Source organism: Aythya ferina, assembly GCF_964211825.1.
Source record: "Aythya ferina genome assembly, chromosome: 29".
NCBI classification, from domain to species: Eukaryota; Metazoa; Chordata; class Aves; order Anseriformes; family Anatidae; genus Aythya; species Aythya ferina.
This window is the reverse complement of record NC_140326.1, coordinates 2,231,806-2,252,846: the sequence shown is the minus strand read 5'-3', so window position 1 is coordinate 2,252,846 and position 21,041 is coordinate 2,231,806. Positions and strand designations below refer to the sequence as shown.

The following is a 21,041-nucleotide window of genomic DNA, read 5'->3' as shown; positions in this document are numbered from 1 at the left end:
GCGGGGCATGCCGGGAGTTGTAGTCCGGCGCCGCGCTGCGCCCTGTAGGTACCTGGGGCTGGAGGACTACAAGTCCCAGGGGGCCGGCGGGAGGCGGCGGGGCCGGGCCTGACAGAGCCGAGCCGAGCCGAGCCGGGCCGGGTAGGACGGAGCCGGGCCAAGATGAACGCGGTGCTGGCGGTGAAGCAGTACGTGGCGAAAATGATCGAGGACAGCGGGCCGGGCATGAAGGTGCTGCTGATGGACCGTGAGACGGTGAGAGAGGGGCTGGGGGGGGCGTGTGTGGGGCCGGGGGGGTGGATATGTGGGGCTGGGGGCGATGTGTGAGGCCTAAGGGGGCTTGTGGGACCGACCTGAAGGGATGTGTGGGGCCCGGGGCAGTGTGTGGGGCTGTGGGGGAGTGTGGGGTTTGGAGGGAGGCGTGTGGGGCCCGGGAAAGGTGTGTGGGGCTGGGGGGGGGATATGTGGGGCTGGGGGCGATGTGTGAGGCCTGAGGGGGCTTGTGGGGATGTTTGGGGCCGAACGGAGTGGATGTGTGGGGCTGGGGAGATGTCTGGGTCTGGGGAAGGTGCATAGGGCCTTTGGGGGGGACATACAGGGCTCAGGGTGACGTGTGGGGCTGGGAGCTATGTGTGGGGCCCCGGGGTGACGTGTGGGGCCGGCCTGTCCCGCAGACCGGCGTGGTGAGCATGGTGTACACGCAGTCGGAGATCCTGCAGAAGGAGGTGTACCTCTTCGAGCGCATCGACTCCTTCAACAGGGAGCCGATGAAGCACCTGAAGGCCATTTGCTTCCTGCGCCCCACCAAGGTAAAGAGCTCCCCGAGCGCAGCGTTGGGCCCGAGGTGCTGGAGGGGCTTTGGGCAGCCTGGGCTCCACAGGCTGTAATGAGGGACCCCAATGGGATGAGCAGGAGGCGTGGACGCGTCTCATCCTCTCTGACACAGCAGCAGCGGTTTTAAATCTCTCCCCCGTCCTGTTTTTGTTCAGGAGAACGTGGAATATCTCATTCAGGAGCTGCGGAGGCCGAAGTACAGCATCTATTTTATCTGTAAGTGTATTCTGTTCTGAAGGGTAAGTCAGGCTTTGCAGCCAGAGCCCGACCTGATGCTCAGTAGAAAACACTGATGCAAGACACTACAACCACCCTCAGACACTCACAAAATGCTGAAAGTGTCTGAGTTCCAGTTCTTATGTTACTTCAATCACCAAATTATTTTAGCAAAGGTTATGTGTGTGTGAAATAACACAGTTAAACTGAAACTACTCACAAAAGATCTTTGCAAAGCAACACCTTAGGTTTGTATTGCTCTGTTATGGGTTACTTCTGAAAAATTCTGGGGTTTTATGACTTTGTGTTGCTTCAAAAATGTGAGGGAAGGCTAATGCTGGCAGCAAAGTGCCTTAATTCTAAGGGAAACAAGTGCACAGGGTGAGAGGCTGGCCCAAATCCTGAAGGTAAATCATTTAGAGGCAGCGTTAGGCCTCTCAGCCCAGCTTGGGGCTAAATTTGAAGCAGGCATCTTGTAATGCCTGCTGCATCAGGCAGGCGTTTCTCGCTCATGCTGTACAATATTCAGGGGGTTTTGGAAATTATCCAGAACAGCTGCAGCTGCTGAAGGCCAGGCCTCACAGAGGCATCTCCTTCCGTGAGGTTCTGGGGAAGGAGCTGAAGCAGCCTCTAGATGTCAGCGTCGCTCCGCAGGACAGAGCTCCTGCCTGACAGCGATGCCAGATGCTTGTCCCAAGCCGTTTCACCTTGTTTGTCTCTTACCCGGGGAAATCTACCGGCTGTGGGGCTGCCTGGTGGAGCAGGGAGGGGAGAGGGGAGCCAGCCCTGCCTTCCCAGAGCCATCTCATCCTGCTGCATCTCCATTCAGTGCAGTAGTCACACACGGGGTGCTGGCACCAGCAGCAGAAAGCTGGTGCAGGGCTCACAGTGGCTGTGTGAGCTCCCTTCCAGCCTGAAATGCCCGCGTGATAATTGCAGGTGTCAAGTCAGACAAGCTCTGTGGCAATCTGCTCGTGTGGGGAATGAGGTCAGGCAGTTTTCCTGCGCTGTGCGCCGCTCGCAGCACCTGACCGTGCTCGTGCTGTTGTTCTCTTTCAGATTTCAGCAACGTGATCAGCAAGAGTGACATCAAGTCCTTAGCTGAGGCTGATGAGCAGGAAGTCGTGGCAGAAGTCCAGGTGAATTTTTGAATGTTTTTAAGTAGATTTCTCAATCCAGAAGCCCTGGGAAGGTGAAGGTGGAAGCTTAAGGACTCTTGAACAGCACGCAGCAGCACTGCACAAAAAAAATACCCCATGTGTGTCCTTTTCCTCCCTGCCCTCCACTGTCAGAGCCACTGCTGTCATCTGCCTGTCCCCAGGCTGCCAAATGTCTGCGACATCGACAAAGAGCTCCCTGAACAGAAACACACCAGCAAGTGGCTTTTCAGGGAGGAGAAACGATCAGAGTTTGGGCAGTGCTTAGGTTTTAGTGCTGTTGGTGCTAGATCATGTCCCTTTGTGGGCTGAATAAGGGCTGGCGAGACACCTGACTGCAGTTGCTTCCCCTTGTTGGCAGGAGTTCTACGGAGATTACATCGCTGTGAACCCCCACGTTTTTTCTCTCAACCTCTTGGGCTGCTGCCAGGTATGGAAGAAGCCCCTGCTCCTCTCCGGGGCCTCGTTCTGTGGTTAGAGGGACCAGTAGCTGTGGCAAACTGGGCGCAGTGGTGGGCTGACGGCGGGGTGCAGTCCGTGAAGGGGCAGCTGGTCCTTCAAAGGGGCTGGCAAGGAGAAGAATAATGGGAGATTGGGGTCGGGGCCTTTGCTATTTCCCCCTCTTTCAGCCAAAATCTCTCTCTGCTTCCAAATAAACACGTGGGGGTGGTGTTTCTGTGTCAGATTGAACCTTTCCTTCCAGGGCCGCAACTGGGATCCAGCCCAGCTGGCCAGGACGACCCAAGGGCTGACTGCTCTGCTGCTGTCCCTGAAGAAATGCCCCATGATTCGCTACCAGCTCTCTTCCGAGCCGGCGAAGAGGCTTGCTGAGTGCGTGAAGGTGTGGTGAGAGCTTGGCCACGATGTCAGATGAGTTTGGCAGCTTGGTTTGATTTTAACTTGTTGAGAAGTCGATGTGTTTGGAGGAAATACCCTTCTTCAGCTGATTCTTGGAGACGTTGCCCTTTCCTTGGTGTGGCTTTGGGCAGGGCACGTCCCTTGTCTCTGAAAAGCCCGTACACGAGGTGAAGACCCTCATTTCTTACACGTCTCACAGTTCACACCCTCACTTCTTACAATTTGCAGTGGGTTTCCTGGCGCCTTTTGGGAACAGGTCGTGCTTTATCAGCAGCTCTGCAGCCTGAGGCAGCAGCACAACTTTTTGTTCACCCGTGCCCAAAGCAAGAGGGAACTTCTTCCAGGTAAACCTATGCTCAGATGGCTTTTTTTTTTTCCCTTTTCTCACCAGCAAGTGATCACTAAGGAATACGAGCTCTTTGACTTCCGGCGCACGGAGGTTCCTCCCCTGCTCCTCATCCTGGACCGCTCCGACGATGCCATCACCCCGCTGCTGAACCAGGTGAATCAATCATCGAGGGGCTGAGGGAGAGGAGCAGGAGTCCTCAGAGTGCACAGAGCCCTGTGCGGCAGCAGCGAGGTGGAGTTTGCAGCCTGCCAGGGCAGGGTTTATATTCAGAAGGTAAAAAAAGGAGACGAGCGTTGCCCCTGCTTTTTTTCAAATCCCTCTCTTGTCTCCTGGCTTGATTTTTTTCAAGCTGCCGAGCACAGATCCTGCACGGATCAAGCGTCAGGCACGTCAGGGCTCCCATCAGCTTTCAGTTCTCTTTCCATTAGTATTCTTCCTTGGGTAAATGTAGTGACTCGCTGATATGAGGAAACACCCCTCCTGCTGCCTCAGGAGCGCAGAGGCACGTAGGAAATTAAGCAGTTTGTAAACGTGGAAGCTCTGCAGCCAAAAATACGTGACCCTTCGCAGGCAGAGGAGGAAATAGAACTAGCTGAGCAGAACAATCAGTCCCAAGCACCTTTTTGGGGTGGTTTTCCCATGTCTGCGCCAGCAAGGAGCCAGTCTGAGTGCCACAGAATTTATTCTGGTGGCAAAAGTTTGAGAAGTGCACGCTTCAAACAGTGGTGTGCTGCTGCAGCAAAGTGGCTTGGAATTCAGCCTGAGCTCTGCTTTTTGGTGCTGTTTGTCCTGCTGAAGCACCACTTGCCTCTCTCTGCCCCCATCCTTGGCAGTGGACGTACCAGGCCATGGTTCACGAGCTGCTGGGGATCAACAACAACCGCATCGACCTCTCTCGCGTGCCGGGCATAAGCAAGGATCTCCGGGAGGTGGTCCTGTCTGCTGAGAACGACGAGTTCTACGCCAACGTAGGTGCTGCTGTCTGCTGGGTGGGATCCTGGTGAGGGGATGGATTTGGGAATCTGGTCCCATGCTTGGTTTTGCCATGCAAAAGGATCTTCCCAATTGCTTCGGGCATCAGGGTGGAGATGTATGGCTTATGTAGGGTGGAATCAAGGTGTGATGCAAGCGACATCTGATGAGAAATAACACAGCTGGTTCAGGGTTTTAAATAAAACCTGGGCCTGCCTCAAAGCTGCTTGCTGGGTTGGGTCTCGGGCAGATGATGCGTGGTGGCACATCGGTGCACCAAGGCTCCTGCCCGAGTGGCTTTCTCTCACGTCCCCTTGTTGTTCCCTGCAGAACATGTACCTGAACTTCGCCGAGATCGGCAGCAACATCAAGAACCTCATGGAGGATTTCCAGAAGAGGAAACCCAAGGAGCAGCAGAAGCTGGAATCCATCGCAGATATGAAGGTAACAACAACACGGTGTCTCTCTGGAGGCCAGACACTTCTCCAGACCATTCTGCAGTGTGATCTACGAGCTTGCTCCTTCTGCCTGCTCTCTAAGCTGCTGCTCAGAGCTTCCTGGAACCCAGCAGCCCCCCAGCTGAACCTGTAAGCCCTCATTTAAGTGCCTGGCTTAACCCAGCACGGCTGTGCGGAGGTTAGAGCTGAGCTGGCTCACCTGGCAGCTGCTCTGAGCACAGGCTGATTCATTTAGTCACCGCTGAAGATTTAAAGAATCCTGGCAATGTCTCTGGAGATAGTTTCCATATCCTTGTGTTTCAAGAGTAAACCAAAAGTGCAGCCAAACATCTTGTAATTGAAGAAATCTTCGGGGCTTCTGGATTTGAGGGGTGTGAGCATCCATATACCAGCACCAGGCTCACTTACGGTGAGGCAAATAAGTGCCTGCCTGCAACCCAGGGACGAGCTGGATGCTTTTTGCTGTTATTTGGAGAATTGGTTGCTTTGCTTTCCCCTCTGCAGGCGTTTGTGGAGAACTACCCACAGTTCAAGAAGATGTCCGGCACGGTGTCGAAGCACGTGACGGTGGTGGGCGAGCTCTCCCGCCTGGTGGCCGAGCGCAACCTGCTGGAGGTGTCGGAGGTGGAGCAGGAGCTGGCCTGCCAAAACGACCACTCCAGCGCCCTGCAGGTACCTTAAATCTTCCTGCTTTGATCCCGTTGCCCCCCCTGGTTGATGGAGATTTGGTACCGAAAACCAGGGGGAGTGGTGCGTGCAGATATCCCGCAGGGCTGGGGCTCTGGGGGTTGGGATTGCTCCTCTCCTCCCCGTTCGGTTCAGATGAGGATGAATCATAGTTAATAACTGGCTGGAGAAGCATCTCTGCGGATTGTCTTTGCATTTCACACGCCGCGTTCCTGCGTTAGATGCAGTCAGCTGGCTCCTGGCAGGCTGCCTGCAGGCACCGCTAAATCAAAGCTTGGCCCCCGAGCAGCACTGGGTGAAAAATGGAAACTAAAAAGTGGCCTAAACCAGGCTGCTCCTTGAGGTGGCGGGTTTTATTTAAAAAAAAAAAATAAAAAATGGTGAAAAGCCTCCTAGAGAAAAGATTTCGTTGGCAAAGAGGACTGCAAAAGCCTAAAAGAGGCTTCTGTTATAGCTGGGTATAGACTGGAGGTCTGACCCCGTGCTGGCTTGCTGGATTCCACGACCTGACCTCCCATCTGACAGCACGTCGGTAACGACAGGTCGGGGCTGCTGCCTGGTCAGGGAAAATAGCAGCATTGTCGAGAGGGGCTGTGTTAGAGCAGAGTTCAGCCACTGCTTCAGTGTTAAAAAGAGATTCCTTGATTTTTTTGTGGCTAGGGTAGATGATACGCTGCGTAACGGGCTCCTTTATGCAGCACAGCAACACTTGGACAGGAAAATAAGGCTGAGGATCTCCAACGGGTGTGAGATACCCGTCTTCTCGGGCTGTTACGCCGTGCTCCAGGTGGGTGGCTGAGCGATAAAATCAGTTCTTCAGGCACTGCCAGGTCCTGAGCAGGTGTGAAGCAGGACAGGCCTGTCGAAATCCCTGCAGCCACCCAGATTTGGGAGCACAGAGATGCGATCCGATGGCTTTTGATTCATAGGATTTAGAGGACCAAGTGCTGAAATGAGGTTGTAGCCATAAAATGCATTTCCTGAAGACCTCCTCTGAGGTTCTCTTGTTGTTTCACAGCTTCTGGGTCAAGCCTGTGCAGGTTAAAAGTCAAATACTTGGCTTGTGATCCTTCAACACACCGTGCCTGTGCTGGGAGCTGCTGTTCCTGCTGTTCCAAGCAGGTTTGCTGCTGAGGAACTTACACAGCACCCAGCGTTGATGCTGAGGCTCAGGTGCTTGGTGTTGCAGACCCTTTTTGGTCTGCTTTTCTCAAGTGATGTTGGATTTGTAGGGATGAGACGACCTCGTGGTGCTGAGGCAGCTGCAGCAGCCGCGCTGTGGTTAACGTGGCCGTGCTGGGAGGTGAGCAGAGGGGCAGGCAGGGAGCTGAGCCCTGCTGAGAGCTGCAGGGTGGTTGCTGGAGCTCACCCAGGTGCTCGTTTGGGTCCTGCTCTGCCCTAAATGGGAGCTTCTGCCCTTCTCACAGCGCCCAAGTTTGTTCCCAGCCCCACGCCGGAGGAGCTCTGGTGTGCTTCTGGCAACTGAGAGGGACTGAAAGCCGTGTAGAGGCTAGAAAATAACTGCAAAGTTGCAAAAAAAAATGATCTGGGATCTTTCTGCACGAGACAGAGATCAGCATCTCTGGAGCTGCCCCGTTCCCTGTCGCAGTCTCCTAACGGCAGCGCCGGGGCAAGGCCACGGGCACAATGAACAAGGCAGAGCACGAAATAAAGGCAGGATTGTTCTGCCCCTGACGTAACTTCAGCAATTGTTAATTTCTCTGGCGGCCGGGGCCCCCGAGCACAGGACGTTTTGGTTACTCTTTCCCCGCTCTCATTAATCCCCACGTTGTACGGGAGCCTTAAGGGGAGGTTTGGGATCCCACCTCCCGGGCTGGACAAGAGCTTTTCTGTTCCCCGAGCTCCCCGCGGGCACGGGCAGTGCTGCTGTGCTGCCAAAAAGCTCACAAGCCAACATCTCCACGGGACGGCTCCGTCCTTCCCCGTACAGGTGAATTCCTGCCCTCAACAAGGTTTTTACCCTTCGCCTCGGGGATCCTCCCCCAAGCCAGGATTTCACCCCCTATTTTTGGCAGATAACGGCAAGCGGAGCTGAATCAGCTGGGGAAAAAACGGCAACGCTTTCCCAACATTGTTTCACAGCTGTTTGCAGGATGTTTCCACGCTGCCTATCTGTCCTGGGAGGGTGGGAGAGCCCTGCAGAGATACACTGGGCTTTTCGGAGCGTTTCAAGGTCACGTTTGCTTAGGGTGGAAACAATCCTAGCTGGTTCCGTCCCTCGCTGGGAACTGCTGCCGCTAACGCAGCTGTACAACTGGCAGCTCCTCTAATTCCCTGCGTTGGAGCTAGGGCAGGCGGATTGTTTTGCTTTCACGGGGAGAATTTCAGGCTCTGGGGTGTACTCGGGCATCTGCCCAGCCCCGACCAGATGCCCGCGAGCACCTCCAGCAGTCGGCGCCTCTTCTGCCAGAGCCACCTCCGAGCTCAGAGCTGAGAAGCTTCTCACTCCCACTGCTCCCCCAAGCTCCCAGCCTGGCTCTCGTGTGTGTTCTCTTAGCTCCAAGGCTCTACCCAGTGACTGAGAGGGTGCAGAGAGGAATTAAGTCCTTTTTTCTTGGAACGAGGAGGCCCCAGTGCTTCTGTGGCCAGCTGCCGGCTTACACGAGCCTTTCTATCCTGCCCATGGTCCCTGTGGGGGTTCCACATCTTCCCTGGGAGTGGTCTGTGGTTCAACAGGCAGCTTTTTGGGGCGTGCACCCTTCGTATTTAACATGGCACCGTGTTCCCTTCAGCAGGAAAAGTAACAATCTCCGTGCTGGAAGGAAATACCCGTGGGTTTTGTATTTCCCTCTCCGCTGCTGTCGTTTTTCTTTGCTTTTTCCTGCTTTAATTCCTTCCTTCCTTCGCTTCCAAGCGCTTCGTGCTCGTCCCTCTGCTTCCCACACCCAAAGACTGTCTGAGTGTGATGCTGCTCCTCCACAGCTTCCGAAAGAAACCAAGATCCTTGCAGTTGTGCTCTTGGCTCTTGGCAGTCAACCTGCGGGCCAGCCTTTGCTTCACCGAGGTTGGGAAGGAGAAGAGATGAGAAATTCCTACGCGTGTCTGCTGCAGGGGAGGCACACACCAAGCTGAGCTCTCCCTGCAGAACATTTTGGGGCGTTAATAACCCAGCAGGACCGGGTTACAAATCCCCAGGCCCACAAAAGCAGCTCGTGCTCCGCTCGCCCTGACCGCAGAGCCCTCCAGAAGCTCGGCTCCGTTCCTTCCTTCCTCCCAACTTAATTCCCTCGCGGCCCTCCTCCGTGCAGTGTTGTTGCTAGGCAGTGGGCTCGCTCTCGGTCCCATTTAATGTCCTTCAAAGGCCTCTCCCTCACCTCCTCTCTCCCTCTCTTGCAGAACGTGCGGCGCCTGCTGCAGAACCCCAAGGTGACGGAGCTCGACGCCGCCCGGCTGGTGATGCTCTACGCCCTGCACTACGAGCGCCACAGCAGCAACAGCCTGCCGGGGCTGCTGACAGACCTGAGGAACAGAGGGGTGTCAGACAAATACCGCAAGGTAGCTGCCACGTTTCCCCTTCTGCTGGGGCAGGAGGGAGATTTGGGATGTGTTCCTCGGGGGAAGGCGCCTGGTGGTGGGGCCTCGGCGTAGCACGGCGCTCTTTTTTGTTGCTTTTCCACCCCAAAGAGAGCCCGGAGGTCAGCTGGGGGCTGCGGGGGCTGCTTCACAGCTGATTCCCTAATTCCCAGTTCCAAAAGCAGTGATGTTACGAAGGATTTCGGTGAAGCAGAGGTGGCCTGCGTGCCAGGAGGCTGCTACAACCAGCGTGAGGCACGGACACGGGGCCCGGTGCGTGCTCCTTTTGCCTGCCCCCAGCTCCTGCTGGCGAGGCAGTGGCTGCAGGGATGTGCTGAGCCCGCAGCAGGAGCCAGGCTGGGAGGGAGAGGGTGGCAGCGCCTGGCAAATGCGGAGAGCAGCTGGAGAGGAGGTGGAGAAGCAGAATGATGTCACCCCGCGTGGAGGATCTGCTCGCCCTGCAAAAGGCTGCGGGAACGACAGCCCCTCTCCTCGTGCAGGCAGCGTCACGGCGCTGGGGCTCTTGTTGGAGAGGGGGACCGCGTCTCTTCTGAGTGCTGAGTGGACAGTAACTGCCTGGAAACAGCTTCCCTGTGTTAAAAAGATTCTGGTTTTGCCTCTCTCTCTGCACAGCTGGTGTCTGCTGTTGTGGAGTACGGAGGGAAACGGGTGCGGGGCAGCGACCTGTTCAGTCCCAAGGACGCTGTGGCCATCACCAAGCAGTTCCTCAAAGGTCTGAAGGTACGGCTCTGCCACGGGTGAGATAACAGCTGTAGTCAGAGTCACAGCCACAGGGCAGGACTCTCATGGGCTGCAGTGCCACGTGGTGTGGCTTTCAGCGTTTAATAGTAAGTGCAGGGAGCATTAGGGCAGAATTCTCATGTAGATGATGGGAGTCGGTTGCAGAAAAGCCCCCCCAAACCTCGACTCAACGGCTAACACTTGCTGTATCCGTCAGATAAATGCTGGGGCTTTTTGAACGTGGCTTTGCTGAGCATCTCAGCCTGCTGCCTCGCTGTGTGAATTCCTAACAAGAGCTTCTTCTGCACTGCAGGGCGTTGAGAATGTTTATACCCAGCACCAGCCTCTCCTGCAAGAAACGCTAGACCAGCTCATCAAAGGGAAACTCAAGGACAGCCAGTTCCCCTACCTGGGGCCCAACACTCTCCGGGACAGGTACGTGGGGCCTTGTAGGGCAGAGCTGGGAACTGGAGCACGCCTGCTCCTCCTGCTGCTGCCACCTGCTCTGTGGTTTGTCCCTGGGTGAAAAAACCACCTCGGGCTTGTCAAAGAAATGTCCTGGTGGTGTAGGTGGTGGCTGTGCTCTCAGGTAGGTGCTGGGGAGGGCTGTAAAGACAGACAGAAGGCTTCCTTTCTTCGTGTTCAGCGCTGGCCGAGTCATCAAGACCTGACATTCCTCTTGTAAGAGCTTAGGTAAGGGATAATGCCACTGCACCACGCTGCCGGGATGTTCACATGATGGATTTCAGCATGCCCCCTAACTTCACTCCATACCATCTGGCGTTTATTTGCAGAGTCCCAAAAATAGCCCAACTGCTAGCTCTCCCTTCTGAGCCAGTTACTATTTCTGAGCGGAATGGGATCTTGCTGAACGTGGCTAATAACTGGAATTGAAAAGGGCCCTGGCTGCCTGCTTCGAGCTGACTTTGCTGGAGCTCAGCTCAGCTGTTGTGAAGTCATTACGGATAAATACGGGCCTCGGATGAGGGCACCGAGTGGGCAGAGGGAAGACCCCAAGCTCTCTAGCAGCTTTCCGGCCAAGCCACTGCTTTGTTTGGTGCCTCGCTTTCCTTTCTGTGGATTCTGTGAAGCTTCTGTAGCGTGCTGGGTGGGGGTTTCTTACTCCAGCTCATGGTAGTCTGCTCTGAGGGGATGAGCGCACTGCTACGTGGCTTCCTCTGGGTGATCCGTGATGAGAGGTGGCTGCTGCAGGGCGGTTTGGGCTGAATTAAAACTGTAGATTCATTTGGAACAGGAGAGAAATGGGTTTGGGGACCAAGATCCAGCTGTGTTGAGGGGGTGAGAGGGTCAGGGCATGTCAGGGAGCGAGCGTTCGTGGCTGGCTCCCCGAGGCACACACACGCTGCTCTTCCTCCCTACCCCTGCCTTGGGACATTTGCCTCCCTCTGATAAAAGGGAAAATCTGTTTTGTAACAGGGGAGCTTCCAAATTCCCTGCCAGGCTGACGGCAGGGGATATAAATCGCCTCCTTCATGAATTAAAAAAATGAATTCTCGTCATAGAAGAGACAAATTGTTTGGGTATGTCCTTGGGAGGCCGGAAGGTATCCGCCTCGCTCCACATTTTACCTTTAAAACTGAAATGGTGGATTTGGGACGGGGTGGCTGGGCAGTTGCAATGAGTGTGTGATAGCGAGGGCAGCAGGAATGCTGTCGTCTCTCCTTGAAACCAGCTCTTGACTGAGATGGATTTCAGCCCGGCAGAAAGGATTGAGGGATGGGGTCTGACATGGAGCAGGTGGAACAGCAGAAGCTGCACCCAGGCATCCCTGACCTGGGCTGGTGCTGAGCTAAGCTGGAAGTGGTCTTCTGACCTTCATCTTCTGGCTGTCAGTGCTCGGTTACGCTCTGCTGAGCTGCATCTCACTTGGATTTCCCCTCTAAAATGTTTTTGTAAGAAGGCACAGGAACCCACCCCTGAGAATCCCGCCACGAAGAGCACCCAAATAATTCATCTGGGGGGGGCGCGTGGGAAAGGTTCGCTTCCTACCTAGAACTAAAGCAAAGCAGAAGTCGGACGAAGAAGGGAAATGAAGTTTCCACCTCGCTCCCTTCCCGCAGCAGCTGCAGCCTTGTCCCGTAGCTGACTGCTGTGGGTCCCGTGGCTTTGGTAAAACAAAATCCCAAAGAGAAGGAGCTGCCAAACGGTAACATCCTAAAAACGGGGTCTCAATTAAAAAAAGGGGTTGAGCTATAAGGGTTGGAAGAGAAAGGGCCACTTTATGGCTTTGCCCTTGTGCCAAAGGAGTTGAGGAAGGGATTTACATTTAATAATTTCCCCAAACTCTGTGCATTGAATCAGAGCCCGAGGCGAGCCGGGCTGTCCTTCTCCTGGCTTTCTGCGGGCAGGGGACAGCATGACAGCGACTGGCAGGGGTTCAGCCCAAGGGCAGGGCGAAAGGCTTTGTGTTTTTTGATCCGAGGGAGGCGGTGGCTCGAGCAGCAAAGAATGCAAACGGATTCCTTTTAACTATTTCTTTCTGCGTCGAACGCGACGCTCCTGCGAGGGAGGAAGAGCTCGTGGCCCAAATTCAGCTGTGAAAACTGGCAGCAGCAAAGGAAAGGGAATCTGCAAAGCACCGAGCTCCTAGGAGAGAGCAAGAAGCAATTCTGCTGGCTTCTGCTCCTCCTTTCCTTCCCGCTGCGTTAAATATCAGCCTTCCTGGTGTGCCACAAGCCTGCAGTCCCCCTCTGCCTTGCTGCTGGAGATCGCTGGCTGGAAAAGCTCCTAAAGCTTCTCCCCTTCACAGCGAGGGGCAGGGGCCAGGGGAGAAGCCTCCAAACGCCTCGTGAGCTGTGTGAGACCTTCCGAGCTCTGCCCAGGCCTCCCCTTGGGGTGGAGCTTTTGCTCCGTTCACGCCTCGGCCTGGGAATTTCTCTTAATAGGGGCATTTGGGATCGCAGCAGCTGGCCCCGATCCTGCTTACCTAAGATGGACGAAGCCCAGCTCGTAGCCGAGCGATCGGCCCGCGGGGCAGCTCTGTCACTGTCACTGCCACGTTTAGAAAAACCAAACAAGGACCCGCAGCAGCCTCTGGGGCACTCCTCGGAGAGCCCTGAAGGTCCTGCTGTTAAGGTCCTGCCATCAGCCACCTGCTTCTTGCGAGCCCTGCTCCGAAAACCCCCTCAGAATTCAGGTGTGGGACGCGAGGACTCGCCGCTCTCATCCCGTTCAGGGCGTTCTGCGCCCTCAAGCCAGGCTCCTGCCCCTGCTGGGTCAGTTGGAAGGGCAAGTTCCTCTTTGCCCGCTCGAGGAGGGGAAGAATTTGTGACTGAGGGGAAGAATTTGGAACCGGCTGACCCCTTGGAAGTGCCTGCAGCTGACACGCGGCCAGAGGCAGCTCCTGGGGCAGCGAGCACAAAATCTCCTTTTTTGGAGCCCTCAGCTCGCAGCCCGCGCTGTGTGCCCGGCTGCCTTTGTGTCTGAGCTCACACAGCGCTGCCCTAAGGACGAGGGGAAGCGGTGCTCCCGTTAATCCTACACGTTGCCTGGTGCTCGGGGTGGTTTTGTGGTTGTTTTTTAAGGCAGAGCTCTGCTTGGGTCGCTGTTTGCTCGAGGACGGTTGCTTCGTCCTCCCCTCCGAAGCGCCTGAGTGCTCCGCGGTGACGAAGCCGTGCACAAGATGTAACCCCGGGCACTGACGGTAACATACAGCCTCACCCTCACCTGTGGCCCTCCGACATCTCGTTAGGCTAATTAACGTGACCCTGACCCCTAGCAGAAGGCTGCGACCAGCCCTGCACAGGCTTCAGGGACCACAGAGTGGGAAGGATTTGCAGGGTGGATGTGGTGGCACTGAAAGGTGACAGCAAATGTCCAGACTGGGGCGTGCTGAGACATGGCAGAGGAGTGTGTGGCAGCCACTTCTGCCCCTAAATTCCTCGGGTCTTTAACACTTTTGACCCGAAATTTGTAAGTGATGGCGCTGGGGACTGCACGAGCTGACAAAATTGGGCTCGTGAGGATTTTCGGTCTACTTCTGACAACCGAAGTTGTGGGATCGCTTCCTCACCGTGCCTCCCCTTCCCTTGGAGTCCCATTCCCCAGAGATTTGGGCACGTTTGTGTCTGGTTTCCCAAAGCTCAAAGGAGGAGGCAGGGCCCTGGGGACAGCTCGGTGACGGGCGCTGCGGTGCGAAACCCTCCGTCTGCCTTCGCGAGCTGCTCGAACCTGCGTGGCTGCTAAATATAACCCCGCTTCTCTGCAGGCTGCAGGAGATTTCACAGCCTGATCCTGCGCAGGGGACGCTGATGGCAGCTCTGCTCTTTGTAGCCCTGTTTTCTGAGACCCAAATCCCCGATGTTCCCTCTCCGAGCTGCTCCCCTGCGCCTCACGGGAGCTGGCTCAGCAGGGAGCAAGCGAAGCCACGGAGCCCAGGTGCTCTCCGGGGCCATCCCTGCCTCATGCTCCGGTTGCTTTGTCACTGATCCAGAGTTTGCCCAGGGCAGAGGGGTGCCTGATGCCTTGGTTGCTGCAGCAAGTGGCTGTACCCTAATAAAAGCACCTCTTTGGAGAGCAGGGAGCACTTTGGAGGCTGCAGTGGGCAGGAAATCGAGTCAAGACTTTGTCCTCTGCAGCGAGACACTCCGGCTCGAGTGGTGGATGGTACCTCGCAGCCAGGATGCCACCCAGGCCTTTTTACTGTAGATTCGGCAGAAATCATCCCCTCTGAGGTTTCTGAGAGCAGAAAACTGGAGCAGTGAGGGAGGATGGTGCGGGGAAGGCGCAGCCTTCGTGCGAGAGCAGAAGGTGCAGGGCGCGGGTCCCGTCCTGTGCTCCGCTCGGGGACGCACCGCAGAAACGAGGCACGGCCTGGGGAGAGCAGGCAGCAGGAGCAGGGCCTCGGCGCCCCTGGCTGCTGCAGGATTTCTCCTTGACCCTCGTGCCTTCGTTGCAGGCCCCAGGACATCATCGTCTTCATCATCGGAGGGGCGACCTACGAGGAGGCGCTGGCCGTCTACAACCTGAACCGCACCAACCCGGGGGTGCGCATCGTCCTGGGGGGCACCACCATCCACAACACCAAAAGGTAACGGCCTCAGGCCTCACCGGGCACCCAGAGCTGCCGACGTGGGCCTGGGTTTGTGCTTCCTGAGGGATCTTTACGACACAGTAAGAGGCAGAAACGTGTGGGAACGGTCCGAGCCCTGCTTCTGTGCGTTACGTTACCAAGCTGAGGGTTTAACGTGTGCCTGACTGGATCCGAGGGCAGGGAGGTAGACGTGTGTAGTTCCTCCTGCTTAGAATTCACCAGGCACCCCAGGAGGAATGAGAAGGCAGCGCAGCACGCAGGGATTCAGACCCGGCTGTGGTCTCGTTGCCTCTGTTGGAATCTGGAGCGACTGCGTGTGATAGCAGCGAAGCCGCTGTGCCTATGATTAGAACCGGGCTCTACGACTGCTCTGCCTCTCTGCCACCCACGAGCCTGCAGAGCATTGGCTGTGCCTTCTCCATTTCTCCCCAGAGAAAGGAGCTTTCCTTCTTGGTTCGCTTTACGCTCCGGGTTGCCTTCTTGGGAGGCCAGACGTTGTGGGGGCTTAATCCCTGCCCGCGCTGAGCTTCGCTGGTTTCCTGGGTCACCATCCCCGGAACGTTTGGGCAGCTGAGAGGGCTCGTGCCGGGCAGCATCGATGCCATTTCACCGAGCGAGCCGCTCCCAAGGGAATCTCAGGGTCTTTTGGGGAAATCCCAAACCCAAATTATTCATCTGAGTATGAGACCACGGGTGAAAATTGAGCCCGCTTGGGTTTTTTTTTTTCAGCGCAGCTTGTTGCTAGCCAAGGAGAGAACCACGAATTCTTTTAGTACGTGCCCTGCTCCCTCCTGCTGCACCGCTCCGTCCCTCTCGTGCTGACGTTGCGGGGCTGTTATCAGCAGGAGGGGAACGTTGGGAATGTGACAGGTGACCCCCGGCTCCCCCATGTGTTGCAGCAGGAAGCCTGGTGGAATCCAAGCCTGGGGCGAGCCCCTCGAGTTGTCCGGCAGCTGCTCTGAGCCTGAAAGGAGCTCTGGGCTGGGAGGGAAGCACAGCTTCACCGTCGCCGAGTGGAAACAGGCAAAAAGAGCCCTAAAGAAGAGGGGAAAGTCACTCTTCTCAGCATTTAGGATGAAGTCTCCAAGCTGACAGCTTCGGGAGCCTCCACAGTGTGCCCTGGGGATGCACGCCGCCAGCACCACGGCTCTGGGGGGCAGGCAGGCGTTTGCCAGGCACCTCCTTGATCTCAGTTACTGACAGGTGGACCCAAGCGTGGTGTGTAGGCTAAAAAACGGCTTGGGTTTGGGCCATGTGTGTGCACTGCTGCTGTATTAGAGTTCTGGGTCTTATTTATAACACCCCCTGCACTTTTGCCCTTCCCTTTCATGCCTGGAAGGGATCTCCAGGCTCCAAAGCTGCCTGCACAGATGCAGCAACAATTCTTCTGCAAGGCAATTCAGTGACCGATCATTTGCTAAGGAAAAAATGCCCAAACCCTGCAAATTCCCAGCGCCTGCTCCAAAATTGGGCCTTTCTTTGGTTTAGCAGATGATTGGAAAGCTCCTGAGCTGGTGCTGGCCCAGCAGCAAATTGCTTTTACGAATTGGGTTACGAAGGCAAGTCTGTATTAGCCCACATCTCGCCCGATTCCTGCCCAAATTACCCAGCTTCCTCAACCTTCTGCTTTACAAAGTAGCCTCTGAACTAAATCCTGTTTTAGCCAGGCCTGGAAATAGTCACAAAAAGAGACCAGCAGACGTACTAGCTGCTCTTCGACTTAGGAAAAGAAGGGAATTAAGTCAGCTTAAACCTTGCAAGGATGCAAAATAAAACCTGGTTTGTGTTCAGCCTTCCGTCCGCGGTAAGCGATGCCTTTTGAGGCTGATTTTGACATTTACCAACAGGCCCGCATCAAACTTTTTTCACCAGCATCTGTGCTGAGAACCTGGATGGCGCCGTCGTCGCGCCACGCTGAGCACAACGCCAACAAAACCCAACGGAGTAAGCGCTGCGAAGCTGCTGATGGCAGAGTAGCTTTTTCACACCAGATTGGAGGTTGAGACCTGCCCCGAAAGCATCTCGGTGTAGCAGAGTCAGCAAAAACTGTCACTGGGACAGGGAAAACCTAGGAGAAGGAGGCAGGGGGGTGAGGAAGGAGGGGATCGGCTCCGGGTTCCCATCCCAGCTCTGCTGCTGACCCCGGAGGTGATGTTGGGCAGCTCTCCTCGTGGTCTGTTGGCAGCAGCAGGTCTCCGAGCGGCTCCTGGCTGGATGAAATTCCAGATTTGCAGCTGCCTGCTGGGCTCCCCGTCGTCGGTCGGTGCTGGGAGGAGTAACGTTAGCTAGCCAGGGCTTCTCCCGTGACGGCGTTTTGGCGCAGTCGCTGAATTATTTACAGGAAAACGAGGGTGCTGTATCAGAATTTGCATTTCAAAGAATGAAGCTGGGGAAAAAAGAAAAAAAAAGAGGAAAAACGGGCTGTTGCTTGGTAAGGGCTGATCACTACACGGTCCTGCCCGGGAGCTGCAGGATGAGGACTGCTGAGGGTCCTGTAGTGACAGCAGCCCTGCCTCAGGTGAGTTCCTTTTCCCTCGTGGCTTGAATCACGTTTCCTTAATGCTGAAAGGCCACGGTGGGGGTAACAAAACAGCTAGCACTTTGGCAGGGATCTCGAGCACTTTTCGAGGGCCTCCTGTGTGCAGGGCGAGCTGAGAAAAGAAGCTCCCCGTCACCAATTCAAGCAGTGTGAGGCTCCCGGGTGTTCCAGCAGCACACCGAGGTGTCTGATGCGAGGAAACCTAGATTTTATTGCGCCCTAACTCCTGCGGTAATCCTTTGGCCTCCCTTTAACGAGCCGTTGCTTACGGCTGCGGGATTAGGGCTGATATGTCACAATAAACAAGGAGATTTCTCTATTAATGCGCTGAGCAGCCCGTGTAAGCACGCTAATCCCCTGCTTTCATTGTTCGGACCAGTCCAACTCAAACTGTGATCAACATCTGTGTCTGGGGGGGTGCGGGGTGGCTTAAGGGCTCTGCAGCCAGCGTTTGGATGAAGTGGGAGACGGGCGAGCCTCGGGAGCTGGTCGTGGTGGTGGAGCTGTGAGGTTGTGAGAGGTCCCTTGTGTAAGGGACCCTGCCTCGTCCGGTGGCTGCGCTGCACCCAGAGGCTTAAAACCGGGCTGAAAATGCTCTTACACAACCCTCTGTGCTCGCAGGGAGGTCTCAAAGTACCCGTTTAAAGTTCCCTTCCACACAGCAGCGATGTCAAGGGGAATCTGTCGCTGCTGATCGTTCTGGATTCGTGTCTGGGAATGCAAAATAAGGGCAGGAATCTTTTAGCAGTGCTCACACGTTGAAATGAGGCACGTAGGCAAAGGGATTCCTTGGAAAGAAGTCAGGCTACGGAAGCCAACGGGCTCTGGTGGTGGAGTTTATTCCTCTGGTGGAAAAAAATCCCCGTGGATTTACAGGAGATGAGAAAATTGGTGTTTCTTCTCTTCCCCCTCTGCCTCTAGCAGGGAAATCCGCGCGGTGCTCCCGCTCCACGGGCTCTTTCCTGGCATCACCCAGGGCAGCCCGGTCAGTGACAAGGCTCAGAGCGTGCCCTGGGTCTTCTCGTCCTGTCCAGGGGGCTGCAACCAGGAGCTGGGAGCAAAAAGAAACAACAAACAAACACCTTAAAGCATCCAGAGTGCTGAAAAATCAGGTGAAACTCAGAGCAATGCAGAAATGCAAAGATGAGACAATTTCTGAGCCTCGTCCGGCACTGCGCACGCTCAGGTTTGCTGCACATCGTTCTGTCCCCTTTCAGTTCACTTAATTTTTCATTTATTTTTACCTCCGTGCCCACTACCAGGCAGCCCTCTCGCTGCAGTGCCCGGAGGATACGCAGAGCCGCGTTTGGAAGCGCTCGGAGATCCTTTGAGAAACGCCAACGGGGTGGAAAAAATCTGGTGTTGTCAAGGAATTTTCAAGGTTTTTCTGATCGGGCCAGACTGGCTGCCGCTGTTACTCGTGAAACTTTGGCAGCCCTCCTGAAAATACTTCTGTTAGGGCTTCTCAGGAAGGTAAGGAAACCTTCCTGGCCGCGTTTTCCTGCGTGAGGAGCCGAGGGAAGGCTCGATGCAGAGCTGTGCCCCGTGCTGGAGGGCCAAAATGCCACTTCTGGACCATAGCAGCCTCCAATTTCATGCAGAAACCAGGTAAATTTGGGCAGAACCGTGCTGGAGTGAAACCCACGGGTTCTCGGTAGCTTTCCAAGAGGATTTCAAGACCCCAAGTTGCATTTTTGGGGGTTGTGAGCGCTCGCAGCAAGGCGCAGGGCGCGAAGAGCTCCGAAAACGAAGGGTGACAACGGAGGAACATCTGGCGCCTGGGGCCGCCTCATCCGGAGCACAGGTTGAGCACAAACCTGCAGGGATTAACCCCAGGGGATATTTACCCTGACCCACTTACCCACTTACCCGGAGCTCGGGTGCCAAACGCCGCTGGGCTGCGTCCTCAGCAGAGCCTCCATGGGGGCTGCGGGGCTGCGAGGGGCTTTCCTTCTGAAAGCACTGAGTTAGCCTCGGACCCTAACCCGCTTTCCAGACCTCGTCAGCCAACTTGTTCCCAAGGCTTAGTGATCTTGGAGGTCTCTTCCAACCTCGCTGCTTCTGGACGGGCTCGCAGATTCCCATTTTGGTGTCTCGGCATCGAATTGGGGCAGGATTTGGAACCCACTGCCCGGACCCACGGATGTCTTCGCCAGCTGCCGCCCGCCCCCCGCCTGCCCCAGCCTTTTTTTCCCTCTGCAGCTGCCCCCAGCAGCTGATCTCCACGAGCCAAGGGGTTGCTGAGAAGCCCAAATGTGTTGGGTTTGGCTTTCCGACGGGACCGTTGCTCTGGGACATGGTTGTTGGGGTCCCTTGGGAAATCACGGGGAGCCTGGCGTGAAGCTGAGCGTGTGTTTAAGCGTTTTACTGAGCTGAAACTTCCTTGAGACCTGCCCGAATGAATGGTGGGTGCCTCAGAGGTTTCCATTATCAGATTCAGATGTCAATCCTTAAAACCCTGCGGTCTGTAGGGCAGAAATTGGAGGCAGGGCCCTGCTGCGGGGCTGAGCCCGGTGATGAGACACACAGCGTGACCCAGCCTGCTCCGGGGGCTGCTTTCCGGAGGGCCCTGGCTGCAAAATGCCAAAGATGCCTCAGCAGGAGGCTTCCACCCTGCCCCTTCCTGCCTTATCACCCCGCAGGAAGGCTGAGAGCTGGCAGAAAGCCGAGCCCGGCCTTCCTGGCTTTGTTACCGGAGGTGAGCGGGGTCGGGCTGAGCCCACGCGGATCCCTCCTGGGAGCCCTCCTGGGAGCCCTCCTGGGAGCCTCGTTGGCCCTGGCCTTGGGGGAAACCTCCCCGAGCCTTTCAGGGTCCCCCCAGGGCCGGTGCTGGCCCGGTGAGCCGTGCTGGGCTGCCCACCTTTGGGTGCCCAGGGCAGGGTGCTGCCGTCCTGTTCCTTTGCGCTTTGCTCTCCGTGCTCTCCGGGAGCGAAACGTTGCCTCCGCTCACCTGAACTTCTCTTGGCAGCTTCCTGGAGGAGGTTACGGCTGCAGGGTTCCGTGGCCGAAGCACCGAGAGCTCCCAGGCGCCGCCGAGGCCAAGCAGCAGACGATGAATCCTGGAGGAATTCCCGTCCCGAACCCTGCCGAATGCTGCCGTTGGCATCCGAGGTGACGCACCGGGGCGTGCCCCAAGCTGCAGCCCCCTCGCTGCCCTCTCACTGCCGCAGCTCTCGGGACCTCTCCAAGTTGTGGCCCGCAGGAGAAGTCCCTGCAGCAGCCCGGAGGCCCTGCACGGCGCTGGCCGGTGCATCTCTGGAAGGTGATGGGCACTGCAGGACCTTTGCTCTGCTCAGTTGTCTGTATATTTTGAGTCCTATTAAACGATCCGTTTTACCAAACCTCTCATCTGGTGAATGGTTCTCGATGTTTCTCCGAGTGCCACGGGGGCAGAACGACGTCCTCAGTGCTCTCTGCTCACTTCTGGTTACCTTAAACCAGCACAAACCTGCCCCTTTTCTTGCTCCCGTGTTGTGAGCTGAAAAAGCGTTGTGATTCCCTTGTAAAAGTGACTCTAGCAGTACGAAAACAAGGTGGGTTTGAAAAGAAGCAGAGCATTGCACTTCTGGAGCAGTGCTGGGAGCAGAGGTGCTGTCATCACGAGTGCGGATCTGGACCAGCAGGGGCTCCTGGGGTGCAGCCA

The 21,041-nt window shown here is 56.1% G+C and overlaps 1 protein-coding gene across 3 annotated transcripts; it reads left to right on the top strand.

The window, feature by feature from the left end:
• The first annotated feature begins 94 nt into the window (after positions 1 to 94).
• VPS45 (vacuolar protein sorting 45 homolog) lies at positions 95 to 20,739 on the top strand. 3 transcript variants are annotated; one of them, XM_084500600.1, is made up of 16 exons: positions 95 to 255; positions 675 to 809; positions 990 to 1,050; positions 2,110 to 2,189; positions 2,569 to 2,637; positions 2,911 to 3,048; positions 3,457 to 3,567; positions 4,248 to 4,382; positions 4,717 to 4,830; positions 5,349 to 5,516; positions 8,889 to 9,047; positions 9,699 to 9,806; positions 10,120 to 10,241; positions 14,725 to 14,856; positions 15,589 to 15,631; positions 15,762 to 16,396. In XM_084500600.1, exons 1-15 carry the CDS (start codon positions 163 to 165, stop codon positions 15,602 to 15,604), a joined length of 1,641 nt encoding a protein of 546 aa, XP_084356726.1. In that variant the 5' UTR covers positions 95 to 162; the 3' UTR covers positions 15,605 to 15,631; positions 15,762 to 16,396. The 3 variants fall into 3 exon arrangements, with proteins under 3 accessions (XP_084356726.1, XP_084356725.1, XP_084356724.1); XM_084500599.1 differs by having other exon boundaries at positions 15,589 to 16,396; XM_084500598.1 differs by lacking the exons at positions 15,589 to 15,631; positions 15,762 to 16,396 and adding an exon at positions 20,367 to 20,739 and having other exon boundaries at positions 96 to 255.
• Positions 20,740 to 21,041: the final 302 nt, after the last annotated feature.